General features: G+C 39.0%; 1 protein-coding gene across 1 annotated transcript in view; it reads left to right on the forward strand.

The window, feature by feature from the left end:
- LOC110507733 (flotillin-2) overlaps window positions 1-24,983 on the forward strand; it is a 39,710-nt gene that overhangs the window by 10,809 nt on the left and 3,918 nt on the right. Inside the window, exons 5-10 of the mRNA XM_021587936.3 lie at window positions 16,830-16,948; window positions 17,412-17,525; window positions 19,084-19,203; window positions 19,539-19,753; window positions 20,066-20,249; window positions 24,563-24,712. Coding sequence (XP_021443611.2) covers window positions 16,830-16,948; window positions 17,412-17,525; window positions 19,084-19,203; window positions 19,539-19,753; window positions 20,066-20,249; window positions 24,563-24,712 — 902 coding nt within the window. The remainder of the gene's footprint in view (window positions 1-16,829; window positions 16,949-17,411; window positions 17,526-19,083; window positions 19,204-19,538; window positions 19,754-20,065; window positions 20,250-24,562; window positions 24,713-24,983) is intronic.

Consider the following 24,983-nt stretch of genomic DNA (forward strand, 5'->3'; position numbering starts at 1 on the left):
GCTTTTCTCAGCCAGTCGAAATCATGAATCAACTGCCATCATTTGTATTGATATACAGGTATACAAATAAATGTCAATAGAAAACAGGTAAAAAGTTTAGCTAGTTTGCTGTCTTTCCAGCTTCAGTATGAAGTGATTGTGTTAGCTGTGGTGTTGGCTAGCTTCTTTGAACAGCAGTGTCCTGGCGAGAGAGCACATTTTGTATGCCAGGCGAAATTGAACATCATTAGCTCATTGTTATGGATGCATCCAAATAAATGTCACTAGAAAACAGCTTAGACAAACGGAAATGCAGCTACTTTTCTGTTATTCTGGCTGAACTGTTTGACGTGACTAAGTTAGCCATAGTTTGCTTGCTAGCAAGCAAGGTATAAGAATGTTGCCAGCCAGTATGGCATTGGAACATTTAGAACGAACGACTGGGTTGCGTCTAAAGATACAGAACAAAAATACTTGACTGGGTCACGTCTCTGGCAACCTAACTGCTAGAACAAACGACCAGCCGGCTTGGGTAGCAACCTTAGATATCTGTCGGGACTATATCTTGTGGAAGGATGAAACACTGGCTCCTCGGGCATTATCGGGCATTATCACTTAAGCGTCCCACACATGTTCATTCAAAATGACACAATGACAAGGTTCCAGTTTAACAACTTTTACACAACCGTATTAGCACAATACATGGTTTCCATTGCACTCAGGCCAGGTTCATCAACAATGAGACTCCTGCGCAGGCACACTAATAATGATAGCACCGTAATAACAGAAATATAGGGATACTTAAAACATGAACTTAACAATCTCCCACTTTTCTTTAAAGACAAAACATCAATGACATAATTAAATGTCCCAAGTATTATTTAAGTTACCCATTACAAATGGGTTGTGTGACAAAGTTTTTAATTGTATTACTCAAGCTGCCACTTTCAATTACTGATTGCCTTTTGGAGCACAAGACCGGATGCTCCCTTTTTAGTCAGACAGTCCGCAAGCTGCTCCTTTGTGGCCGACCTGGAAAACAGCTTTGAGGTGTGGAATCACAGTTGTAGCAAAGGTCTGTGAGCCACCCCAGATGAAGTCATCAATATGACAAGCAAGTACTCCAGTCACATTGCAGTCTTGATCAAGCCAACAGAAGACTGCTGGATCCACTTGACATTTTTCCACCTGTACTTAGCATTGTTGTCTTGAATTTGTTGTAGCAGTAGAGCGATGCATTTGCCAAGTCATACACACACTTTTTAAATTTCCACAGTGTTCCTTCGCGCTTAGCTTCAGGCGAGGTCGGATGTGTCCCTTAACAGCTCTGTTCCCTGCAAAAATGCAGATTTGATGTCTATGGAAGGAAGTTTCCATTTTTTCTGGCAGATCACTGTCAGCAGCAATCTGAGTGAGTGAGGAGCATGTCGGTGAATCTTTTGGGAGTTCTTCAGCAGCCAGCTCCTCAAAACCTCTAGCCACAAGATGTGCTTTTGGCACTATTCCAGTTAAGGATTCTTTAAGGGTACACACCCACCTTGTTGAGGCCAATGTCTTTGACTTCCTCAAACTCTCAATTTTTCCTCCAATTACTGAGCTCATCTAGTTTAGCTGAATTAAATGACCTTTGTTTCAAGTACATCATCATTTTGCATGTCATTCTGTTTTTCTCGATTTTTCCATTGGTTCAATAATGAGATTATCTACAAGTGACAGGTCAGCTGACCCTGTTGTACCAGAAAGTGTAGCTGGTTCAGAGTATTGCAAGTTGTACCAGTTCTGGTGTTTTCCTTTGGCTTTTCCTGCTCATCCAAGGACGGTTGCTGTATGTGGAATACCACTTTCTCTGTTCATGTATTTAACAGTTTGTCCAGTTTTCAGATTGGAACAACCATGTTGTCTTAACACATGGCTGTTGTTGAATGTTTTACCAATTTGAACGCTCAATAGTATTACCTGTGTCATGGTTGAAGGTTTCTGCTCCATTTCCTGTTTCAGTGTCCATATCCTTGGATGCGACATCTGGTAGGCTTGTGTCTGTTAATGTGTCCTTTTTGTCATTTTCAGTAGGAGACTGATTCTCAACAACAGCCCCTCCATCTTATTGATCACTTACTTTCCGCAATCTTGAGTGATGCACCCTGACAGTGGTGCCTCCGAGCCTCACAAATATCACGACATCATCTTGGTCAATGACTACTCCTGGTCCTTTCCACTCTTGACAGTCAACTCGTTTGTAGTACCCTTTGTTTCCAGTTTTGCACTTCTCAATGGTGGGTCGAAGCTGTTTATGCAGAGCCCTGGGAATTCTCTCTGAACACTGCTTCAGTGAAAGCTTTTCTTGCCACATGTAGTGCTGAAAGGTGCTGTCCCACCTATGTACTCACACTGGTCCCTTCTAGTGCTGGTGGCTTGTCAACCAGTACAGAAGGAAGATTAGGGTTCTGCCCAACACTAGTTGCTATGGGCTGTAACTATGAACATTGTGCATTTAGTTTTTTGCCATCAAAGGCCAATCTAGGGCTGTTTTCCAGTCACATCCATTGTCTTGCTTCACTTTCAGCATAATCTCTGAGTGTTTGTTTGTCTCTACAGAAGTCCATTGCTCCATGAACTGTATGCAGCAGTTGTCTTTACTTCCATGTGGAATTTCTGAGCCATTTCTCTTATTTCTTTATTATTGAATTCTCCTCCATTGTCACTGTACAATTTCTGGGGCGGGCAATGCACACTTATCCAGGAATGAATGAAGTGCTTGATGATTTCACTGGATTTCTTTGTATTCACAATGCTTCCAGCACTGAAGTGTGTGAAGTGGTTGATTATGTGAAGGTGTACCACACACTTGGTCCTAGCTCATGTAGATCTACAGCCACTGTTTCATTGTACAGTCATGGCCAAATGTTTTGAGAATGATACAATCATTAATTTTCACAGTCTGCTGCCTCAGTTTGTATGATGGCAATTTGCATTAACTCCAGAATGTTATGAAGAGTGATCAGATGAATTGCAATTAATTACAAAGTCCCTCTTTGCCATGCAAATGAACTGAATCCCAAAAAACATTTCCACTGCATTTCAGCCCTGCCACAAAAGGACCAGCTGACATGTCAGTGATTCTCTCGCACAGGTGTGAGTGTTGACAAGGCTGGAGATCACTCTCATGCTGATTGAGTTCGAATAACAGACTGGAAGCTTCAAAAGGAGGGTGGTGCTTGGAATCATTGATCTTCCTCTGTCATCCATGGTTACCTGCAAGAAAACACGTGTCGTCATCATTGCTTTGCACAAAAAGGGCTTCGCAGGCAAAGATATTGCTGCCAGTAATATTTCACCTAAATCAAACATTTATCGGATCATCAAGAACTTCAAGGAGAGCGGTTCAATTGTTGTGAAGAAAGCTTCAGGGAGCCCAAGAAAGTCCATCTAGCTCCAGGACCGTCTCCTAAAATTTATTCAGCTGTGGTATCGGGGCACCACCAGTACAGAGCTTGCTCAGGAATGGCAGCAGGCTTGTGTGAGTGCATCTGCACACAGTGAGGTGAAGACTTTTGGAGGATGGCCTGGTGTCAAGAAGGGCAGCAAAGAAGCCACTTCTCTCCAGGAAAAACATCAGGGACAGACTGATATTCTGCTAAAGTTACAGGGATTGAACTGCTGAGGACTGGGGTAAAGTCATTTTCTCTGATGAATCCCCTTTCCGATTGTTTGGGGTATCTGGAAAAAAGCTTGTCCGGAGAAGACGAGGTGAGCGCTAACATCAGTCCTGTGTCATGCCAACACTAAAGCATCCTGAGACCATTCATGTGTGGGGTTGCTTCTCAGCCAAGGGAGTGGGCTCACTCACAATTTTGCCTAAGAACACAGCCATGAATAAAGAATGGTACTAACACATCCTCCAAGAGCAACTTCTCCCAACCATCCAGGAACAGTTTGATGCCTTTTCCAGCATGATGGAGCACCTTGCCATAAGGCAAAAGTGATAACTAAGTGGCTCGGGGAACAAAACATAAATGTTTTGGGTCCATGGCCAGGAAACTCCCCAGACCGTAATCCCATTGAGAATTTGTGGTCAATCCTCAAGAGGCGGGTGGTCAAACAAAACCCCACAAATTCTGAAAAACTCCAAGCATTGATTATGCAAGAATGGGCTGAAAAAGGGTCAGCACTGCAAATATTGACTCTTTGCATCAACTTCATGTAATTTTCAATAAAAGCCTTTGACACTTATGAAATGCTTGTAATTATACTTCAGTATTCCATAGTAACATCTGACAAAACATATCTAAAGACACTGAAGCAGCAGACGTTGTGAAAATTAATATTTGTGTCATTCTCAAAACTTTTGGCCACGACTGTACTTGGAAGCCAGTGGCAAACCAAAAGCTAGTCTGGGCTTAGCTTTGCTTTATTTCTGACATGTCTCACAACTGTTAACTATCTGCTGTAGAATGGAAATACTCTCATTATTCCCAGAACTGCTGAGTAATTTCTGACGTCTGTCAACTGTAGCATGTCCAAACTGTTTAACAATACTTTGTTTTTCGTTTGTGTTCATGTTCTCTGTGAGTGTCAGAATCTCCTAGCGCTCTGTGTGACGTCTTTGTCTAAAATGTTTACACAATAGTGGCCTGAGGTAGTAAGTTCAAGGGTCACTGGTTGTTTAAACATCACTGCCTTGTAATTTTTTATGTCTAGTACAGCCTCTGCCTTCTTTAAGGAAGCTTTGCTTAATAGTAAGGGGATATCTGTAGTGACCACCTCTGTTTCAATGTGACACTTAATCTGACCAATTGTTGCAGGTATCTTAACTTTCGGTAGAATGGACGATTCTCCCATCTCCAAATTTGAAAGCTCTGTTGCTTGGTGTGTCAATCATATTGTGTACTTATTTTATATTTAGTTCACTGACATAGCTATCAAGCCATTTAGCACCACACACTGTGCGTGTACATGCAGTATCAATCACAGCAGATCCTAAGGATTCAACTATAAAGATCTCAGAAGCAGATTGGTTTGAAAACAGTGTAATGTTACACTGCTCTCTCTGTTTACTTTTTCCTCTGTTATTTTAACTTGTTCATTTTTATGACAGTCATTAACCCAATGGTAATTGCTTTGACAAATAACAAATTTTGATCTCCTTCCATCTGTCCAGTGGATTTGTGCCGAGCAATGGCGCCCTCGTCAGGTTGTCTTGAGAACGTTACTTTTTGGCGCCTTTTCTCTGCTGACCAGTGTAATATGCTGCTTCACTCACTTGCATTCCATCTGTTATTGGCGCCACAGACGTCTTTTCACCCAAAATTATTTTTAGTGCCGACTTCATTGACGCAAAAGTCAGCACTTTACAAACATTCAAAGCCAACTGTTTCTCCTTACCATCCAGACAGGCAGTATCTAGCAACTTGAAAACTAACATTGCATCTGGGAGAACCATCTCCCGGAGGGGGGGAGGCCAAGACGGTGGCTTGAACAGACGCTTTTGACCGCGCTCCGCACCAAATTTCAGAAAGATTGTGAAAAAAAAACACGTTTACAGTCATTACTATTACTGTTTTTATTTGTTCAAGATATAAGAACTTTCCTGTGACTGGAATAAGAATTTGATCATTTATTTCAGCATGTCCATGCGAAGTCGTGACAAAAAAAGAAAGGAAGGAGCTAACTGTTCTATTGCTAATCAACAAGAGAGAAACGTGCTTATAGACAACTGCCATAACTACGCTTGCCCTATGGATAATATCATGCTGTTGAAGATGACAAATTCCCCTCTTTACCGGTTACTCTGTGCAAACCTCCACCCTCCAAAAAACCCAACATGAACTCTGACATCGTGGCTACCCTTTCCTTACTCATCAACTCCAAGGTCTGACGCCATTGAGAAAATGGTAGGCGCGAACACCATAGTTATCGAAGGCTTGAATAAGACGAGTTAGCATGTGGTGAAATCAAAGATGTGAAAATGAGTGGCAAAAGTTGAAAAAAGTGTGGGAAAGAATAACAATGTCTACCATACTGCCCTCCAAAGCAAAAAGGCAGTAACTGCTCATTTGGTCGAAAATGAGTTAACCTCTCTAGGGTATGTGGGACGCTAGCGTCCCATCTGGCCAACATCCAGTGAGGTTGCAGAGCGCCAAATTCAATTACAGAAATGCTCATTATAAAAATTCAGAATACAAAACATATTTTACATAGGTTTAAAGATTAACTTCTTGTTAAACCAACCACAGTGTCATATTTATAAAATGCTTTTCGGCGAAAGCATACCTAGCCCAGAACATACATAGCCCAAAACATAGCCCAGTTGACAAATTATTACAAACAGTAACCAGCCAAGCAGAAGCGTTACAAAACTCAGAAATAGAGATAAAATGAATCCCATACCTTTGATGATCTTCATATGGTGGCAATCAGAAGACATTCATTTATTCAATAAATGTTCCTTTTGTTCGATGAAGTCTCTTTATATCCAAAAACCTCAGTTTTGTTAGCGCGTTTTCTTCAGTAATCCACAGGTTCAAACTCAGTCAAAACAGACAAAAAATCCAAATTGTATCCGTAAAGTTCATAGAAACATGTCAAACGATGTTTATATTCAATCCTCAGGTTGTTTTTTAGCCTAAATTATCTAATATTTCAACCGGACAATAATGTTGTCAATATAAAAGATAAACAAGAAATGCACATGCGCCTGAAAAAACTCTGCGTCACGTTAGGGTCCACTCGTTCAGACTGGTCTTACTCCCTCATAAGAATACAAGCCTGAAACGATTTCTAAAGACTGTTGACATCTAGTGGGAGGCATAGGAACTGCAAATGGAGTCCTAAGTCAATGGATACTGTAATGGCATTGAATAGAAAACTACAAAACCACAAAAAAAACTACTTCCTGAATGGATTTTTCTCAGGTTTTCACCTGCTAAATCAGTTCTGTTATACTCACAGACACTGTTTTAACAGTTTTGGAAACTTTAGATTGTTTTCTATCAAAATCCAGTTATATGCATATCATATCTTCTGGGCCCGAGTAGCAGGCCGTTTAATTTGGGCATGCTTTTCATCCAAAATTCCGAATGCTGCCCCCTACCCTAGAGAGGTTAAAGTAATTTTTGTTACGTTAAATGCATGCTTAATCATGTGGACAAGTATCCTGCCTCTATTGTGTTTTGGAGAAAATGGGGGTCATATTGGCACTAATGACAAAAAGTTACTGTGAAACCAAGGTTTTAGCTTGATTTCAACCTGCCCTTGGCTGCAGTTACTGCGTTTTCGCTTGGTATCATATCATTATATTCTGATAGTGTCATAAAGGTTTGATTGCATCAATGACTGACAGCTACAAACACATACTTTACTAATCTAGGGATACAACACCAGGGCACAGCATTCCCGGGGGAAAATGATGGTTGAACTTGCTCTGAAACGCTGACATCCAGATACTGGTAATAACTAGCTAGCTAAGTAGATCTGAGATCAAAATAAATTAGCTAGCTAGCAAGATAAACTAGCTAACTAGCTAGCGAGCATAGATTAACAATGCTACCTGCTCTCATAAGAGGAGATCTGCAATTGATACTAACTTCAATCTATTAGCTGTTTAATGAATTTATATTCTGAAATTTCATCTGATGGTTTCTTTGAATCAGTACACCTTATACACTATTTCTAGCCAGTGACAGCCATCTAGCTAAAACTGACACGCCCCTTCCAAAACGTCAAAACCAACCTAGCTAGCATTAGCATGAAGCAATAGATTTGTGCTACATGCTCCCATAAGAGATTATCAGCAGTTTATACTAGCTTCAATCTATTATACCTAGAATTAATATAATCCCTAGTTGTATTGTGACATTCCATGGGTTATTCGAATCCGTAACGTTACACCATACACACCGACAGTCAGTTGGATGTGCACCCCAGTTGGACGTGCACCCCATACTGAATTGTCAAAAGCCATGCACACTCGTTTCTGGTTTTCTTTTATATTCCAGTATTGTGTGACTGTCCCAGTCAGGAAAGTTAAAATCCCAAATTGTATCCATCACCTTTGTTGGTGGCATATGTAATTAGTACAACAAGCTTTGACATGCCAAATGTGTGCTCAATGTGTCTGCTTCAGTGCCATCATTACATGAATGCAGAAAAAACAGTTTTGCATGACTTCCACCAATCCCTGTGGTCTAGATAATAAGTATCTGTGCGGATCAAAGTTGCCACGTGAGGGTGCATTAGGACAGTACAACCACGTCAATACTAGGTTTTATTCCTGTCAATGTCCATCCATGCAATTTTTTTGTATTTGTAAATACAAATGGGAGCAGATATGAAATTAATAGATGAACTGATGTATGACAGTGAATTTATTCTAATGTTTGCACAAAATAAAATCGACATTTTATATCCTGTATTATAGAATAACTGAAAAGGATTATGATCAAACGTTTGCACACCACAAAATGTCAGTAATTATTATCATCCATGACAGAATAGAATCATTAGGATGCATGTTCCTGATTATTTGCTCGATTTATTTCAGTTGAGTTTGAGGGCCACATTCCAACAAAGATTTGTGATCTATAACTGAATTCGGTGTCAACACTGTTTGAAGAAATAGAGAACCAGTGGGTGGTCTCTGACTCCTTAAACATCAGTCTATCAGATGAGACATCAATTGCCAATGATGAAGATTATCATCCACCTTCAGCCTATCAAACAAGAAATCCAAGATTCCACAAATTGGTAAGCCATGTGGTCCGAAATGTAATAGGCAATGTACTCAGAATATTTCAGAGGGTAGGCGAAAGTAAATATGGGAGAAGAGGACATGGATCTTCCACATGGTGGTACAGCAATCTAAGAAAAATATCACTGTTGGTGCTGACAGTCGACGCTGCAAGTCGTTTCTGTACCATCTTCCAAACCAGAGCGGTTCTGCACAACAGGTGTGCAAAGTGTTTCTTTTTACATTGGGCTACCACCCCAAAAATGACTGTCACAATGATGGGCAAGTCAATCACCACCAAACTGATTCCACCAAAGGATCAGAGGGGAAAGAAGGCTCCAGCGAGCAAATTGAACATGAACGTAACAGCACTGGAGAGGGAGAGAGATGTCAAGCATGCAGTGTATTGGGTGGATAACTGTACTTCTCAAAACAAAAACTGGTGCCTCCTAACATCACTGGGGAGTGTTGTCAATGCTGACTCAACTTTGATGCAGGACATCACCCTCAAGTTCTTCGAGCCAGGACACACTTTCATGGAACAGGAAATGAAAGCTCGACCCAGAGGTGTTGTGTACGACTTCAGGGACTTCCTCTATGTGGTCGCTACTTCCAATTTAGGCAAGGTGGAGGTGGTCGAAATGAAAAAGGAAAACATCCTATCATGGAAAGCTGGCAATTCCATCGTCAAGCTGAAGAAGGCAGCAGCACCAAAGCTGGAAGAGATGGCTGAGATCCAGTTGAGGTGTGGATCCAGGAGCCTCTTCTACAAAGTCTCCCATGAAGAAAAGGACTTTGGAGCTTGACTTCATCATGAAGAAAGTCACGAGACACCCTCGACACTACGTACACATAGAGTCCAAGAAGATGGACATAATCACCAAAATGTGTCCTCTGATGCCTGCAAATCGAAGGCAGTTCTGGAATGCCTTGGCTGTGAACAGCATTGATGAGGAGTGATATGGAAGAGCACTGAAGAAGTTTTACTTAAAATGCTGAAGTTACATTTCATTTTTATCAATTGAAGCTAAATGTAATTTGGGTCCTATTATGAACATGTAAATATGTTTACAATGTATTCTTAAAGCTGTTATTTATTCATTCAAAAGTGTCATTTGAAAAAATAAATATATATTTTTTATTAGCAAACTCATGGTCATTTTTTATCATTTGTATTACCCTACATCATACTTCTATCATGTTCCATCATTATATATTAAAAGACAGGTAATCATTTCATGTAATTCAAACAATTGCAATGCTGCATTTCAAATTTATTCTTATAACAAGACATGGGCTACTTGTCAAACACGGTATGTAATGTGACTGATGCAGAACCTACATCTCTAAGTAAATGTAACTGGTATCTTAGTGGAAGACACAAAGGATGCAGTTTCAACTCTGTTACACTGTCAGTAATTACACTGCTCTTGTATTAATAGCATAAATGAGAAGTATAGTAAACTTTCAAATGAAAATGGCAGATCCGGCTCTTTGCTTAGGTATTACCCTGCAATTTATAACGTATCATGCCAAGGAAGAAGGCAGTAACTGCCGTTTAAGGGTCAGGGTCAACATTAATAAAAAATTTACTCATAGTAAGGCAACAGATAATTACTTCTCCAATAATCACCCTAGAATTCATTTGGCTGGACAATTAAAAAAAACTTTGAAGACATTTTTCTCAGTTCCGCTCTATGAGCTGTTACTGCCTTATTGCTTGGGAGGGCAGCATAGACGTCTCACTGATCTGGAACAATACACAAGAAGATGGAACCTGAGACTACGGCGTGCCAGAGGTGGAGAATGAGGATGTGCGAGGAGAGGCTATCCGCATCTGCCAAGAAGTTATGCCTGCAGAGAAAAATAAAGTTGGTGATACCACCGATGTTGTGCATCGCCTCGGCAAGAAGCAACAGCAAAACGATTCAAGACCGAGGGGTATCATCATCCTCTTCACTGTCAGATTCTACAGGGATGCTGTCTGGAAAGCTGTTAGGAAAAACACCTTCCTTCAGAGCCATGGTATGCGTTTCGCCGAACATCTCAGCCCGGAGGACATAGAAAGAAGGAACAAATTGTGGCCAACGATCAAGAAAGCACGAAATTAGGGAAATGCTGCTTACTTCATCGGAGGACGAGGCTTCATCAACGGTTCAGAAATCCATATTCCTCCCTAAAATCTCACCAGAAGGAACAGACTGATGGTTTTGACCATGGTATTCTCATTTATCTTGTATTGTTTAACTTTACCTAACAAGCATCAGGTGACTATTTTTCGGAATACTCAGTTACTTCAATTTATTAGTTTGTTCTTGTATGACCAGAAGGCCTATTTTGTTTACAAACTTACGAAAAAGACTGAAAGTTGTATTTATTATTTATGTATACAGTAACTAAGATACTGTTTTAAAGGGCATACAGGTCTGCTCTGACATTACACAGTTATTGTTCTATTAAGTTATTAATACTTATTTCCAAGTGAAAAAGGTCTTAGGAACATGTATATGTAAAACATTTTTTATTAAATTGTTTTATGATCAGTTTTCATATTCACTTAAAATAGTAGGTACCCTTTTTTTTCAATTTAAAAAAAAAATTATTTTGTATTTTATTTCTCAGAATAGTTCCTGATTACACTAAAGAGGGTTTTTAGTCTCTTCGAACCCTTGGTTTGGTCTTGAACATAATTTTCAGTTGAGTTGAATTTCAAAAGCCGGATAACATCTAGCTCAGAGTTTATGGAATAAGCTATTTTCACTTTAAGTTTACTTAAATGGTGCATATCTCGGTTCCTTATCCCTTACGTTCACTGCGCCTACATTTTTGACTAATCTTACTACAGTTTATACTTGTATATACTCTTTGTTTTGTCTTTGTCTATAGTTTCTCTTAATGCTAGATGGTTATGAAACAATGTGAAGCAAAAGGCCTTATTTTTATTTGCTAAACAATTTCGAACAGATTTTTGCTTTTTTCAAGAGTCACTCAAGAGTCACTCAATTTCTGCTGATGCCAACTTCTGGAGGTCACAGAGGGGGCAACGATATTTGGCTTTCCCATGGATCTGAATGCTCCGTTGGTGTCACTACAATGAAAAATAACTTTAGTTATATTATACCCCTTTGGTCACTTTATTTGTCTTGTGATCAGTTGTGACATTATGCTCATTACTGTAAACTTCTACGGGTACAACACCAAACATGAGAATGATGAGTTGCTTGAATCTATAGAGTAACATATACTTAATTGGTTATCTAAATTTCCAAATTCATTATTATTGATAGGAGGATACCTTAACATTTCTATAGATAATTAAACTGATAGATGGTCTCCAGGTAGGCCAACCAATCAGAATTTGGGTTTAATGCTTTTTATGGAAACGTTTCATCTTACTGATATATGGGGAGAGAGGTTTCTGGCCGATAGATCATTCACTTGGAGTAACAAAACAGGTTCCAGACAACCCAGAATAGATTTTTGGCTTATATCCAAATGTATTGATAGTGAGTGTGTTACTACAAATATTTGTACTACTCCCCTCACAGACCATAGGACCATTTACATTGATATCAAAATATTTACCCCTGATACTAACCTTGGTAGAGCTTTCTACTGGAAGCAAAATAGCTCATTATTAAATAATGATATAGTTAAGTTTGAGGTTAAAGATCCGCTTTCACACTTTTGGGAAAGGGCTTGTGGAGAAAATTCTTATTGCAAGAACTGGGAGCTCTTTAAATTTGAGGTGTCCAAATACCTTAGAAAATATGGTAGTAATCTTGCTAAGACCAGAAGAGTTGAGGAGGAAAAGGTGATCATTAAGATATCTTCCCTTTCTTAGAGGTCCCCAGCCAGCCTCTCGGGGGAGGAGACGATGGAACTGATTGAGTTACAAAATAAACTGGATAATATATATAAATTAAAAGCAGAAGGAGCCTTTATTAGATCTAGGGAAAAATGGATTGAGGAGGGAGAACAGAATTCATCCCATTTCTTTAGACTTGAGAAATGTCACTCTACAAATAACACTATCCATACGTTAAACATTGATGGTGTTATTACAGATGACCAAAAATGAATCTCTAAATACTGTAGCAATGTTTACAGAAAATTGTATAGCTCTATGTACTGTCAGGAATCGACAGATATGTTTTTTGACTAACTGAATAATGTTTATTCAGTGACATATAGATTATACAGTATGTCACTATCAGTGACATATAATCTAAACAGTGTGATGAACCCATCAAAGTTGAAGAGATTATAGAGTCTATCAAACATCTACAGAACAATAAATCACCAGGTGTTGATGGAATTACATCAGAATTTGACAAATGATTTTTTGAACAAGTAGCTCCCTTCCTATTTGAAGTCTTTTTTTAGAGAGTATTAAAAATAATGTTCTCCCCCCTACAATGAGTCAGGGGTTAATAACACTGATACCTACGCCTAAACAAGAAGTGCTGCTCATCGATAACTGGCGTCCAATTTGTCTTCTTAATAATGACTATAAGATATTAGCCTTACTACTTGCAGTCTGGCTTTATGAGGAACAGACATATTTCTAACAATGTCAGACTAATATTAGACATACTTGACTACTCAGACCTAATAACCGAGGATAGCTTCATATTATTTTTTAGATTTTTTTAAAGCATTTGACACAGTAGAGCGTCAGTTCCTCCTCCACTCCCTTGAGAGACTTGGCTTTGGGGATTTTTCTTTAAGGCTATTATGACTCTCTATACAAATGGTAACAGCTCTATCAAATTGAAATATGGCACCTCACCTAGATTTGAGTTAGAGAGGAATTAGGCAAGGTTGTCCTATCTCTCCGTACCTGTTTTTATTAATCACCCAACTTTTACAAATTCTTTAAATAATAGGTACAAGGTATTTCCATAGCTGGCAAAGAAATTATTATAAGCAAGCTGGCTGACGATACTACACTTTTTTATGAAAGATGCTAACCAAATTCCCATATCGATCAATGTGATACAATCCTTTTCCAAAGCGTCTGGTCTATATCTTAACATTAATAAATGTGAACTCATGGCTGTCAAAGATTGTGTGACACCTTCATATTATAGTATTTCAGTAAAAGAAGAACTTACATATTTAGGCATAACCATTACAAAGGATCAGAAGTCTAGAGGCTTACTAGATTTTAATGCTCTTATTTAAAAAAAAAAAATATATATATATATATATATATATATATATATATATATTTAAAGGGAAGTCCTAATAACCAAGGCTGAAGGTCTCTCTAGACTAACATATGGCGCTCTATCTATTTATCTTGACAGTAAAATAAGCAAGGCAATAGACCAGATGCTTTTCAACTTTCTGTGCAGAAACCGTACCCATTACATTATGAAAACTGTTGTAATGAACACTTATGAGAATGATGGGCTGAATTTTCTGGACTTTATTACCTTAAATAATACTTAAGATCAATTGGATAAAACAATCCCTAAGAATCCCCACTTCTATGTGGAATTTTATTCCTCATCATGTCTTCTCTACTTTTGGTGGCCTTAACTTCATGTTGGTTTGCAATTATAATATTGACAAAGTTTCAGTGAAAGTTTCTGCTTTTCACCGGCAGGTTTTCTTGTCATGGTCCTTAATTTATAAGCATATTTTTTCTTTTATTTATTTTTTGGTTCCGAAATAATATCCTATTGGTGAGCCAACTGGTAAATGCAGAGGGTATTTTACTCAGTTGTAAGGAATTCTTATCACTTTACAAGGTCCCTGTAACACCTAAAGATTTTGCAATTGTTTTAGATGCCATTCCCCCAGGTGTTGCTTTATTATTCAGGAACATGTCAAGACCTGACCCTCAGAGCCTACCTTCTGTTGACCCTGTTGACTCATCAGTAGGAAAGACCTGACCCTCAGAGCCTACCTTCCTTTGACCCTGTTGACTCATCAGTAGGAAAGATTTGTTTCTCTTTTGGTCCATTCAACAACAGAGCTATACGAACCTTGTTTCAGCAGGATGTTGTATGTCATGCCTTATTGGAATTTAATTTATTGATAATATCGGTTGGAAAAAAGTTTGGATGTTGCCACACACATACCTACTTGTTAACAAAATTAAGGAAGTTTCCTTTAAAATTATTCATAAATATTATCCTGCCAACCACTATATGAAGAAGTTTAAGGAAAACATCAACTCAAATTGCTCCTTTTGTAATGACCACCCAGTAACAGTGTTGCATCTTTTTTGGCATTGTATTCATGTAAGAAAACTGTGGCAAGATATCAGCAGATTTATAATTGAACACATTTATGAAGATTTTACACTATTGTGGAGAGATGTACTGCTTGGATTCTTTACCTACAATATAAATAATCAGACACGCAGTGTCAACCAATGAACCAAAGATGCGTGAGGGAGGGCCAAGCCAACTCACTCAGTCACACACTTAGCAGTCGAGGAGAGCGAGGAAGGACAGCTGTGAAAACAACAGCTGGAAAATGGATCGGAAGCACAGTAGCATTTAGATGCATTTTAATCATGTAGACAATTTTAGAACACAGTGTAGAATTTGCCATTTCCACACGTGGAGATGTATCCACTCAGTTAAGTAGGCCTACTCCGCGACCCACAGCAACGCAGTCTTCTATGGACCAGTTTATGCCAAAGTCTATGTCCGTAGCAAAACAAGGCCAAATTGATATTGCATTGGCTAAAATGATTGCCACCGATTTCCAGGCATTTTTGATCGTGGATGACAGAGGTTTTAGAAATTATAGCAGTAGTCTAAATCCAATGTACACAATTCCAAGCAGGAAAACTCGTTAAAAATCACTTATTCCACAACTGTACGAGAGCACACAGGCTTCAGTGCAGGAAAGAATCCAAAAAGCTACTGCACTGAGTGCTGGACGTCAAGGGTAACCACTTCTTACATGTCGTTTACTTTCACTTCATTGAATGCCAGATGGGGAAGCCTGAGCTGAGGCCTAAACAAGACTGCACTACAACTTGGAATTCAACATTTTATATGTTGAAGCGGTTTCTTAGTCAAATGATGCCATCATCTCTACCCTGGCTATTGTCAATGCATCTGTTTGTTACATTTATATGCACTTTGTTTATATACATTAAAAAAGTTAAACTTTAAATGCACATGTAATAGCATCTTTTTTTACATTGTGGGATGCTGCAGTTCTGCAAATTGTTATTTATTTTTCTTTGATATGGTGCAATATTCTATTATACTGTTCGTTTTGAATGATTAGATTTATATGCACTTTGTTTATATACATACAAAATGTATACTTTAAATCCAAAAATGTTTAATAGCATTCTTTTCCATAACAAATCAATGCATTTTTAAATACGTTGTGGTTAAGGTAGAGTATGATTTAATTTAATTAGACTTGTTTTAACACCAATCATAGTCATAGTATCTCAAACTGTTTGACTTGAAAAAATACAAAACATATATTTTTTTAAAGGGCTATTTGGGAGCCAAAAGAGCCAGCTCTTTTTGGTGAGCTGAGCCGAGCCGAACGAGCCAGCTCACTGAAAAGAGCCGGAATGCCCGTCACTAGTAAATGATATCTGAATGTTGTAGTGTGCCCTTGGTTTTCTGTAAATTAAAAAACAAAGGGTGCCATCCAGTTTGCTTAATTTAAGGAATTTTAAATGATTTATACTTTTACTTTTGATATTTAAGTATATTTTAAACCAAATACTTAGACTTTTACTCAAGTAAAATTTTACTGGGTGACTTTTACTTGTCATTTTCGATTAAGGTATCTTTACTTTTACTCAAGTATGGCAGTTGGGTACTTTTTCCACCATTGGTAACTTCTAAAACCACAAACATGAAATCCAAGAATATATAGACTGCACTATTGAAAAGTAAACATTATGTGTTCTGTATTATGAGATTTTTATCATGTTTTACTATATGATGATGACGACTTTATAGATCTGTGCTTTTAACAATGCATTTTGTCTTTGTAAATACCCATGAATTTCAGTGATTATTTGACAACCATGTGGGATAGCTTTAATAAAGTAGTCAGTAAGTGAAGTGGGTCTATATCCAGTGTTGTAGAGACACTGACGGGCTCTGCTGCTCTCCCCTCTCCACAGGCACACTGACAGTGGAGCAAATCTACCAGGACAGGGACAAGTTTGCCCAGCTGGTAAGGGAGGTGGCAGCTCCCGACGTGGGCAGGATGGGCATCGAGATCCTCAGCTTCACTATCAAGGTGAGTCTGTTGGGGGTGTCATGAAGAGTGGAGGGTAAAGGCAGTTAAACACACCTTTTTTATATTTCGAATGTTGTTGTTTTTGTCTTTGCTGTGTTTATCGTGTGACTTTAAAAATATATATATATTTTCCATTCCATGGTATTGGTGCTTGTTTTCCTATGGAATTTAATGGATGATGTTGATTGGGAGGCGACTCCAATTAACTAGTCTTCACCGTTGTTGATTATGATTGACTGTGGACTGGTAGTAGTTCTAATAGCTGTGAATTAGCCTAGACTGTCACAGTCCCCATCAATGAGATCCACTTTTAATTATCAGCTCTTCACTGCAAGGGCTACAATCAATTAGATGTTATCACATGTTGTTGGACATTTTATTGACATTTTTGTTCCCTCAAGTGTCTCAGGTTGTGTGTTGTAATCTGAGCTTGTGTGTGTGTGTGTGTGTGGGTGTGTTGTAGGATGTCTATGATAAACTGGACTACCTGAGCTCCCTGGGGAAAACTCAGACAGCAGCAGTTCAGAGGGATGCAGACATCGGTGTGGCAGAGGCAGAAAGGGATGCTGGGATAAGAGTAAGATTCAATGAACTTGATTCATTCCAGAGGGCGGAGTAATGAGTGTGTGCTGGTGGCTGGGAAGTCAGGCACAGATGTGTGAACTTGGTATAAATGGAGCAGTTTAATAAATGCTAAAAAACTCAGAAAACCAATATATACAAAAATAATATAAAAAGGGTAGAAAACCCGTCACATACCAGAACATGACTTGCACAAAACATACAACAAACAATCACCAACAAAGACATGAGGGGTAACAGAGGGTTAAATACACAACATGTAATTGATGGGATTGAAACCAGGTGTTTTCTTTTATTTAACCTTTATTTAACCAGGAAGGGCTCATTGAGATTAAAATCTATTTTTCAAGAGCGCCCTGGCCAAGATAGGCAGCACCAAGTCATTACAAAAAAATGACAGACAGACATCATGAAGAACTACAAGTAATCTAGTAAAAACCATTGAATTCACAAGAGTATAAAACAGCAAATTAAAAACATTTTGAGGAATCAGCCTCAAAATCCTTCATCAGTGATTTAAAAACACCAATCGGGTCAAGTTCTTCCAGTTTAAAAGTATTTTGTAAGGTGTTCCAAGACGATGGCGCAGAGTACATAAAAGCCCTTTTACCAAATTCAGTTCGGACATTTGGAACACTTAGCAGGATAAAGTCCAGTGAACGAAGAGAGTACCCACCACATTTCTGAACAATAAAAATGCACAAATAAAAAGGTAATAAACCCAAAATGGCTTTGTAAAAAGTATACCAGTGACTGAGCCTACGAGTGACTAGAGAAGGCCAGCCAACCCTGGTATACAAAGTGCAGTGGTGCGTAAGGGTTTTGCAGTTTAAAATAAATCTCAAAGTGCCATGGTAAAGAGTGTCAATTGATCTCAAACACTGAGCGGAAGCAGTCATATATAAAATATCCAGTAACGGCATACATGTAGCTGATACTAGCCTCCTTCTGGCTTCAAAAGAAAAACAGGCCTTATTCCTAAAATAAAATCCCAATTTCAGCTTCAATTTTTTTGTAAGTTGTTGAATATGCAATTTAAAAGAGGCCGTCATCAATTAAAATTCCAAGATATTTATATGAGGTTACAACCTCAATCTCCTTGCCCTGACAGGTAGTAGTAATAGGTGAAAGGTTGAGGTCTATTTCTTGCATTAGAAAACACCATTAGTTTAGTTTTGTCAGTATTGAGGATAAGCTTCAATTGACACAAGGTATGTTGAACAGTATAAAATCAGTTTGCATGTTCTGGAAAGCTTTTGTAAGAGACGAGGCACAACAGTAAATAACGTGTGATGGAAGACAAGACAAAACCAATGAAAAATGGATCAGCAATGTCTAGAAGGTCGGTGACGTCGACCGCCGAACACCACCCGAAAAAGGAGAGGGACCAACTTCGGCGGAAGTTGTGACAGGCAGTTATTTCTGGGGCTCTGTTTGTCTGTATTAATATACATACTTTTCATTTGAGAGGTTTGTATGCTCATTTTATTAATTTCCCCTTTTCCTCTCACCCTCTCTCTCATGAATATTATTCTCTCTCACTCTCTCGTCAGGAAGCAGAGTGCAAGAAGGAGATGATGGATGTCAGGTTCCTGGCCGACACCAAGATGGCCGACTCCAAACGAAAACTTGAACTGCAGAAGGCTGCTTTCAACCAAGAAGTCAACACCAAGGTCTGCATGAACTTTATGCTCCACTCTTGAATGCCAGTTAAATCAGTACAGTGTGGTAGAAATTCCAGTCTACTAAATTATTCTATGATGTTGGTCGATCCGAGTCTTAATTATCATTAGGCGTTAGAAATTTAGGTAATGCGACATCTTACGTGATCAGAGAGCCTGGAATGAACATTGAATATCGCCCTAAGCAGCCAAATGCTCCCCCCAGCCAACCTTAACATTAAAACTCCTCTATCAACATAGACAGCCAAGTCATGATCCTGTCTCGCTGTCTGTGTGCTTCAACATGGACGTCATGGTCATGTCTCTCTCTGTCCCTGTGCCTCCAGAAAGCGGAAGCTCAGCTGGCCTATGAGCTGCAGGCAGCTAAAGAACAGCAGAAGATCAGGCTGGAGGAGATAGAGATTGAGGTGGTTCAGAGGAAGAAGCAGATCACCATTGAGGAGAAGGAGATTGTCCGCACAGAGAAGGAGCTCATCGCCATGGTGAAGAGGCCTGCCGAGGCAGAGGCATACAAGATGCAGCAGCTGGCTGAGGGACAGAAGTAGGAACACCTTTTATATTATAACAGAACATATCCACAGTCTATTTCCCATTATACGTTTACCTATCTTTAACATACAAACTATGTCCTTCACTAGTGATTCCACTCAACTTTTGTGCAGTCTGGAATGCTTCAAGACATATAGATTGGTAGCACTTCATTTAACAGTGCAAAAATGTCCCGGTATTTACTAAGTGATCAGGTTAAATGGTAATCACACAATAATAGCATATGAATTACATACAAATTGTTTGTTTCGGAAATCAATCTTGTTTCCAATTTGTTCTGATACGAGTGTGTTGTGTCTTTCAGGATGAAGAAGGTTCTGATGGCCCAGGCGGAGGCAGAGAAGATCCGGAGGATAGGCGAGGCAGAGGCCTGCTCCATAGAGGCTATAGGGAAGGCTGAGGCTGAGAAGATGAGGCTGAAGGCTGAGGCCTACCAGCAGTATGGAGAGGCAGCCAAGACTGCTCTGGTCCTGGAGGCCCTACCCAAGGTAACACACTATGGATATAAGTCACATAAGTCATATTGTGTTTATTGTTTTTAAATGCAGTGTATCTACATGTGTATCTACATGTTTGAATTGTTTAGATTGAATCAGATTAAATCACTACTGCCTTGACGAGACCTTTATACAGATGTATTCATATTGAGGTAGTAATGTGTAGATTTACTGTAGACACCAGTGTTGTAGTACTCAAGACTATTCTCAAAACCATATATTGAGTATCTCTGTCTTGTCTTGGTGTCAGATCGGTCTTGACTCGGTCTCGGACAGTGAGTGTCTGTTTGCATCATAGACATGGATGGGCCTGGGTGGACAGAGGCCCACCCACTGGGGAGCCCTGGCAGGCCCACCCAATAAGCTTGATGTGGTTTAAACATGGTTGTTCCCCTTCCTGAGAGTATATCCACTTCTCCAGGCACCACTACACCATTGCATAGGGACGATGGAAAGACAGCAGTCACACACAGCATGATGTTAACCTCTCTGGGATATGTGGGACGGTAGCGTCTCACCTCACCAACAGCCAGTGAAATTGCAGGGCGCCAAATTCAAAACCCACAGAAATCCCATAATTAAAATTCCTCTAGCATACAACTATTTTACACAATTTTAAAGATAAACTTGTTGTAAATCCAGCCACTGTGTCCGATTTCAAAAAGGCTTTACGACGAAAGCACACCAAACGATTATGTTAGGTCAGCACCTAGTCACAGAAAAACACAGCCATTTTTCCAGCCAAAGAGAGGAGTCACAAAAATCAGAAATAGAGATATAATTAATCACTAACCTTTGATGATCTTCATCAGATGACACTCATAGGACTTCATGTTACACAATACATGTATGTTTTGTTCGATAAAGTTCATATTTATATCCAAAAATCTCAGTTTACATTGGTGCGTAATGTTCAGTAGTTCCAAAGCATCCAGTGATTTTGCAGAGAGCCACATCAATTTACAGAAGTACTCATAATAAACATTGCTAAAAGATACAAGTGTTACGCATGGAATTTTAGATCAACTTGTCCTTAACTTCTTATGGCTGAGATCCCGTTACCGGGAGCGATATAACAACAATCAGTTATAATACAATGCCATATTCAAAAGAACAGAAATCTCATAATTAAAATTCCTCAAACATACATGTATCTTATATCGTTTTCAAGGTAGTCTTGTTGTTAATCCCACCACAGTGTCCGATTTCAAATAGGATTTATGGGGAAAGCACCACAAACGATTATGTTAGCTCACCAACAACTCACTAAAATACACAGCCAATTTTACCAGCCAAAGAGAGAGAGAGAGAAAAAGCACATATAGAGATAAAATGAATCACTAACCTTTGATAATCTTCATCAGATGACACTCATAGGACTTCATGTTACACAATACATGCATGTTTTGTTTGATAAAGTTCATATTTATATCAGAAAATCTGAGTTTACATTGGAGCATTCCATTCACTTAGTTCCAAAAACATCCAGTGATTTTGCATAGCCACATCATTCAACAGAAATACTCATCATAAATGTAGATGATAATACAAGTTATACACATGGAATTATAGATATACCTCTCCTTAATGCAACCGCTGTGTCAGATTGTTTTTATTTTTATTACGGAAAAATAAACACATGCAATAATCTGAGACGGCGCTCAGAACAATAGAAAAATTAGCCTCCATGTTGGAGTCAACAGAAACCAGAAAATACATGATAAATGTTTCCTTACCTTTGATGAACTTCATCAGAATGCAGTCCTAGGAATCCCAGGTCCACAATAAATGCTTGATTTGTTCAATAATGTCCGTTAGTTATGTCCAATTAGCTACTTTGGTTAGCGCGTTTGGTAAACAATTCCAAAGTCACAAAGCGCGTCCACTATAACGGGACAAAATGTCCAAAAGTTCCGTAACAGTCAGTAGAAACATGTCAAACGATGTACTGAATCAATCTTTAGAATGTTGTTTACATACATCTTGAATAACGTTCCAACTGGAGAATTATAATGACTTCAAATGAGCGGTGGAACGCAGGTCCTTCCCTTGTGAACGCGCATAGTGAAAGCATGGTCAACTCGTGGCAGTGGTGACTATTTCCTGTCTCATTCGACCCCCCTTCACATTAGTCATCAGACAAAGTTCTATTGACTATTGACATCTAGTGGAAGGCGTAGGAAGTGAAAACTCATCCATATCTCGCTGTAATTTCAATGAGGGCTAGGTTGAAAATCTGCCACCCGCAGAAAAAATTCAAACAGGAAGGGGAATTTCTCAGGTTTTTGCCTGCAATATGAGTTCTGTTATACTCACAGACATAATTCAAACAGTTTTAGAAACTCCAGAGTGCTTTCTATCCCATAATAATAATAATATGCATATATTAGCAACTGAGACTGAGGAGCTGGCCGTTTACAATGGACACCTTTTCATCCAAGCTACTCAATACTGCCCCTGCAGCCATAAAAAGTTAATGCAACCGCTATGTCAGATTTCAAAAAAACTTTACGGAAAAAGCAAACCATGCAATAATCTGAGTACGGCGCTCAGACACAAAAACAAGCAATGCAGATACCTGCCATGTTGTGGAGTCAACAGAAGTCAGAAATAGCATTATAAATATTCACTTACCTTTGATGATCTTCATCAGAATGCACTCCCAGGAATCCCAGTTCCACAATAAATGTTTGTTTTGTTCGATAAAGTCCATAATTTATGTCCAAATACCTCCTTTTTGTTTGCGCTTTTAGCACACAAATCCAAACTCAGGAGGCGCGGGCAAGTCCAGGCGAAAGTTCAGCCGAAAAGTCATATTACAGTTCGTAGAAACATGTAAAACGAAGTATAGAATCAATCTTTAGGATGTTTTTATCATACATCTTCAATAATGTTTCAACCAGAGAATTCCTTTGTCTGTGGACATGCAATGGAATGCAGCTAACTCTCACGGGAGTGTGCGAGACTGAGCTCATGGCACTCTGCCAGACACCTGACTCAATCAGCTCTCATTCCCCCCTCCTTCACAGTAGAAGCCTCAAACATGGTTCTAAAGACTGTTGACATCTAGTGAAAGCCCTAGGAAGTGCAATATGACCCCATAGACACTGTATATTCGATAGACAATGACTTGAAAAACTACAAACCTCAGATTTCCCACTTCCTGGTTAGATTTTTTCTCAGGTTTTTGCCTGCCATATGAGTTCTGTTATACTCACAGACATCATTCAACCTGTTTTAGAAACTTCATCTAGCTAGACCGTGGGAAAACTACAGCTCACTATTGAGCAGTGACCAGTTAGCCTGCAAGAAGGCAGAAGTTTCCATATGTTTTTGTAAAAACAGTCCTACCCATTAAGTCAAAATGTGATTGGTTGATTCCACTGTCACTCCAAATTTTGTTCCAATATAGTTGAATCCCAGACACCTTTATTTAGCCTATCCAATGGCTGATTTTTAGCTAGCTAGATTTAGCTCCCTAGAGATCAGTGAAGTTAAAGACTGATTGGATTTTTTCCCCCTTCAGTGTTAACCCTTTCCAACAAAAACTGAAGAGATTAAATCAGAACATCATTGAAGATAGTTATATAATCATTCTATACATTCTTAGCCCTTCTCTGAAGGTGTAGAAGGCCCATAATAATTTGTAGTCGCTATATTTTCCATCAGCATGCATTTTTTCAGTATTCTGAATGTCCAAAGAATCCATATGTTCTGAAATATGAACACAGAAATACTGGACATTTTTAACTCTTATTATGGTGGTGATTTGACAAATGGTGGTTTTGAATTAGACATTTTTCTGGTCTCAGTCTTGACTCGGTCTCGGACCCCTTGTCCCTCTCCCGGTCTCGGTCTTGGCTCTGACTCGATTTGCTCCGGTCTTGGTCTTGAATCCGTCTCGCTTTAGGTAGTCTTGAACACAACATTGGTAGACACACTCAGTATCATGCCCCCAGGTAAACCTAGTCACATTTGATATTAATAAAGCAGTAATAAACAGTTAATCTCGTCACTGTAATAATGACAAGCCAGTGTATGACTTGTATTTGTTTGTTTCTTTTTGACTGGACAGTAGTATCAGTCATAACCCACCAGTAGTTATCTACAGTATCTTTGTCAGCCAGTGTTAGAGGTGGTAGTACAAGTGGCAGATTACACCATTTTAAAGTGACTCACAAGTGATTTGTTCAACCAGAGGTTTACATCAGTTGATGTAATATTACATCATATACCTTAAACGTGTCTTGTGATGTGAGCACAATAAAATAAAAAAACATCTCAATGTGCCCGTGTCTTCCTAGATTGCAGCCAAGGTGGCGGCACCGCTGGCCAGGACCAATGAGATAGTCATCCTGAGCGGGAAGGGCAACCGTGTGACTGGGGAAGTGAATCGCCTCCTGGCTGAACTTCCAGTGTCCGTCAACGCCCTCACTGGAATTGACCTATCAAAGGTAATTAGGGGTGTGGTCTATGGTGAAAATTGTATGTGAAACATATATTAGTGTGTCTATAGAAATAGAATTACACTCATTATTGCTGCCAGATGGTCCACCTATCATGGAACGTTGACTTGAATAGAGTGGTAATGTCTGTTCTAGTAATTCTATGAATTAGCTAATATGTTGCATAGGATCCTATTGGTGCTGTTGGATTTTCCAGCCTACATGCAATTTTTTAAGAAGTATTGAAATTAAACCTTAGAATACAATATTTTTGTTTTCT

Source organism: Oncorhynchus mykiss, chromosome 27 (assembly GCF_057628025.1).
Source record: "Oncorhynchus mykiss isolate SJ-2025 chromosome 27, ASM5762802v1, whole genome shotgun sequence".
Taxonomy (NCBI): domain Eukaryota; kingdom Metazoa; phylum Chordata; class Actinopteri; order Salmoniformes; family Salmonidae; genus Oncorhynchus; species Oncorhynchus mykiss.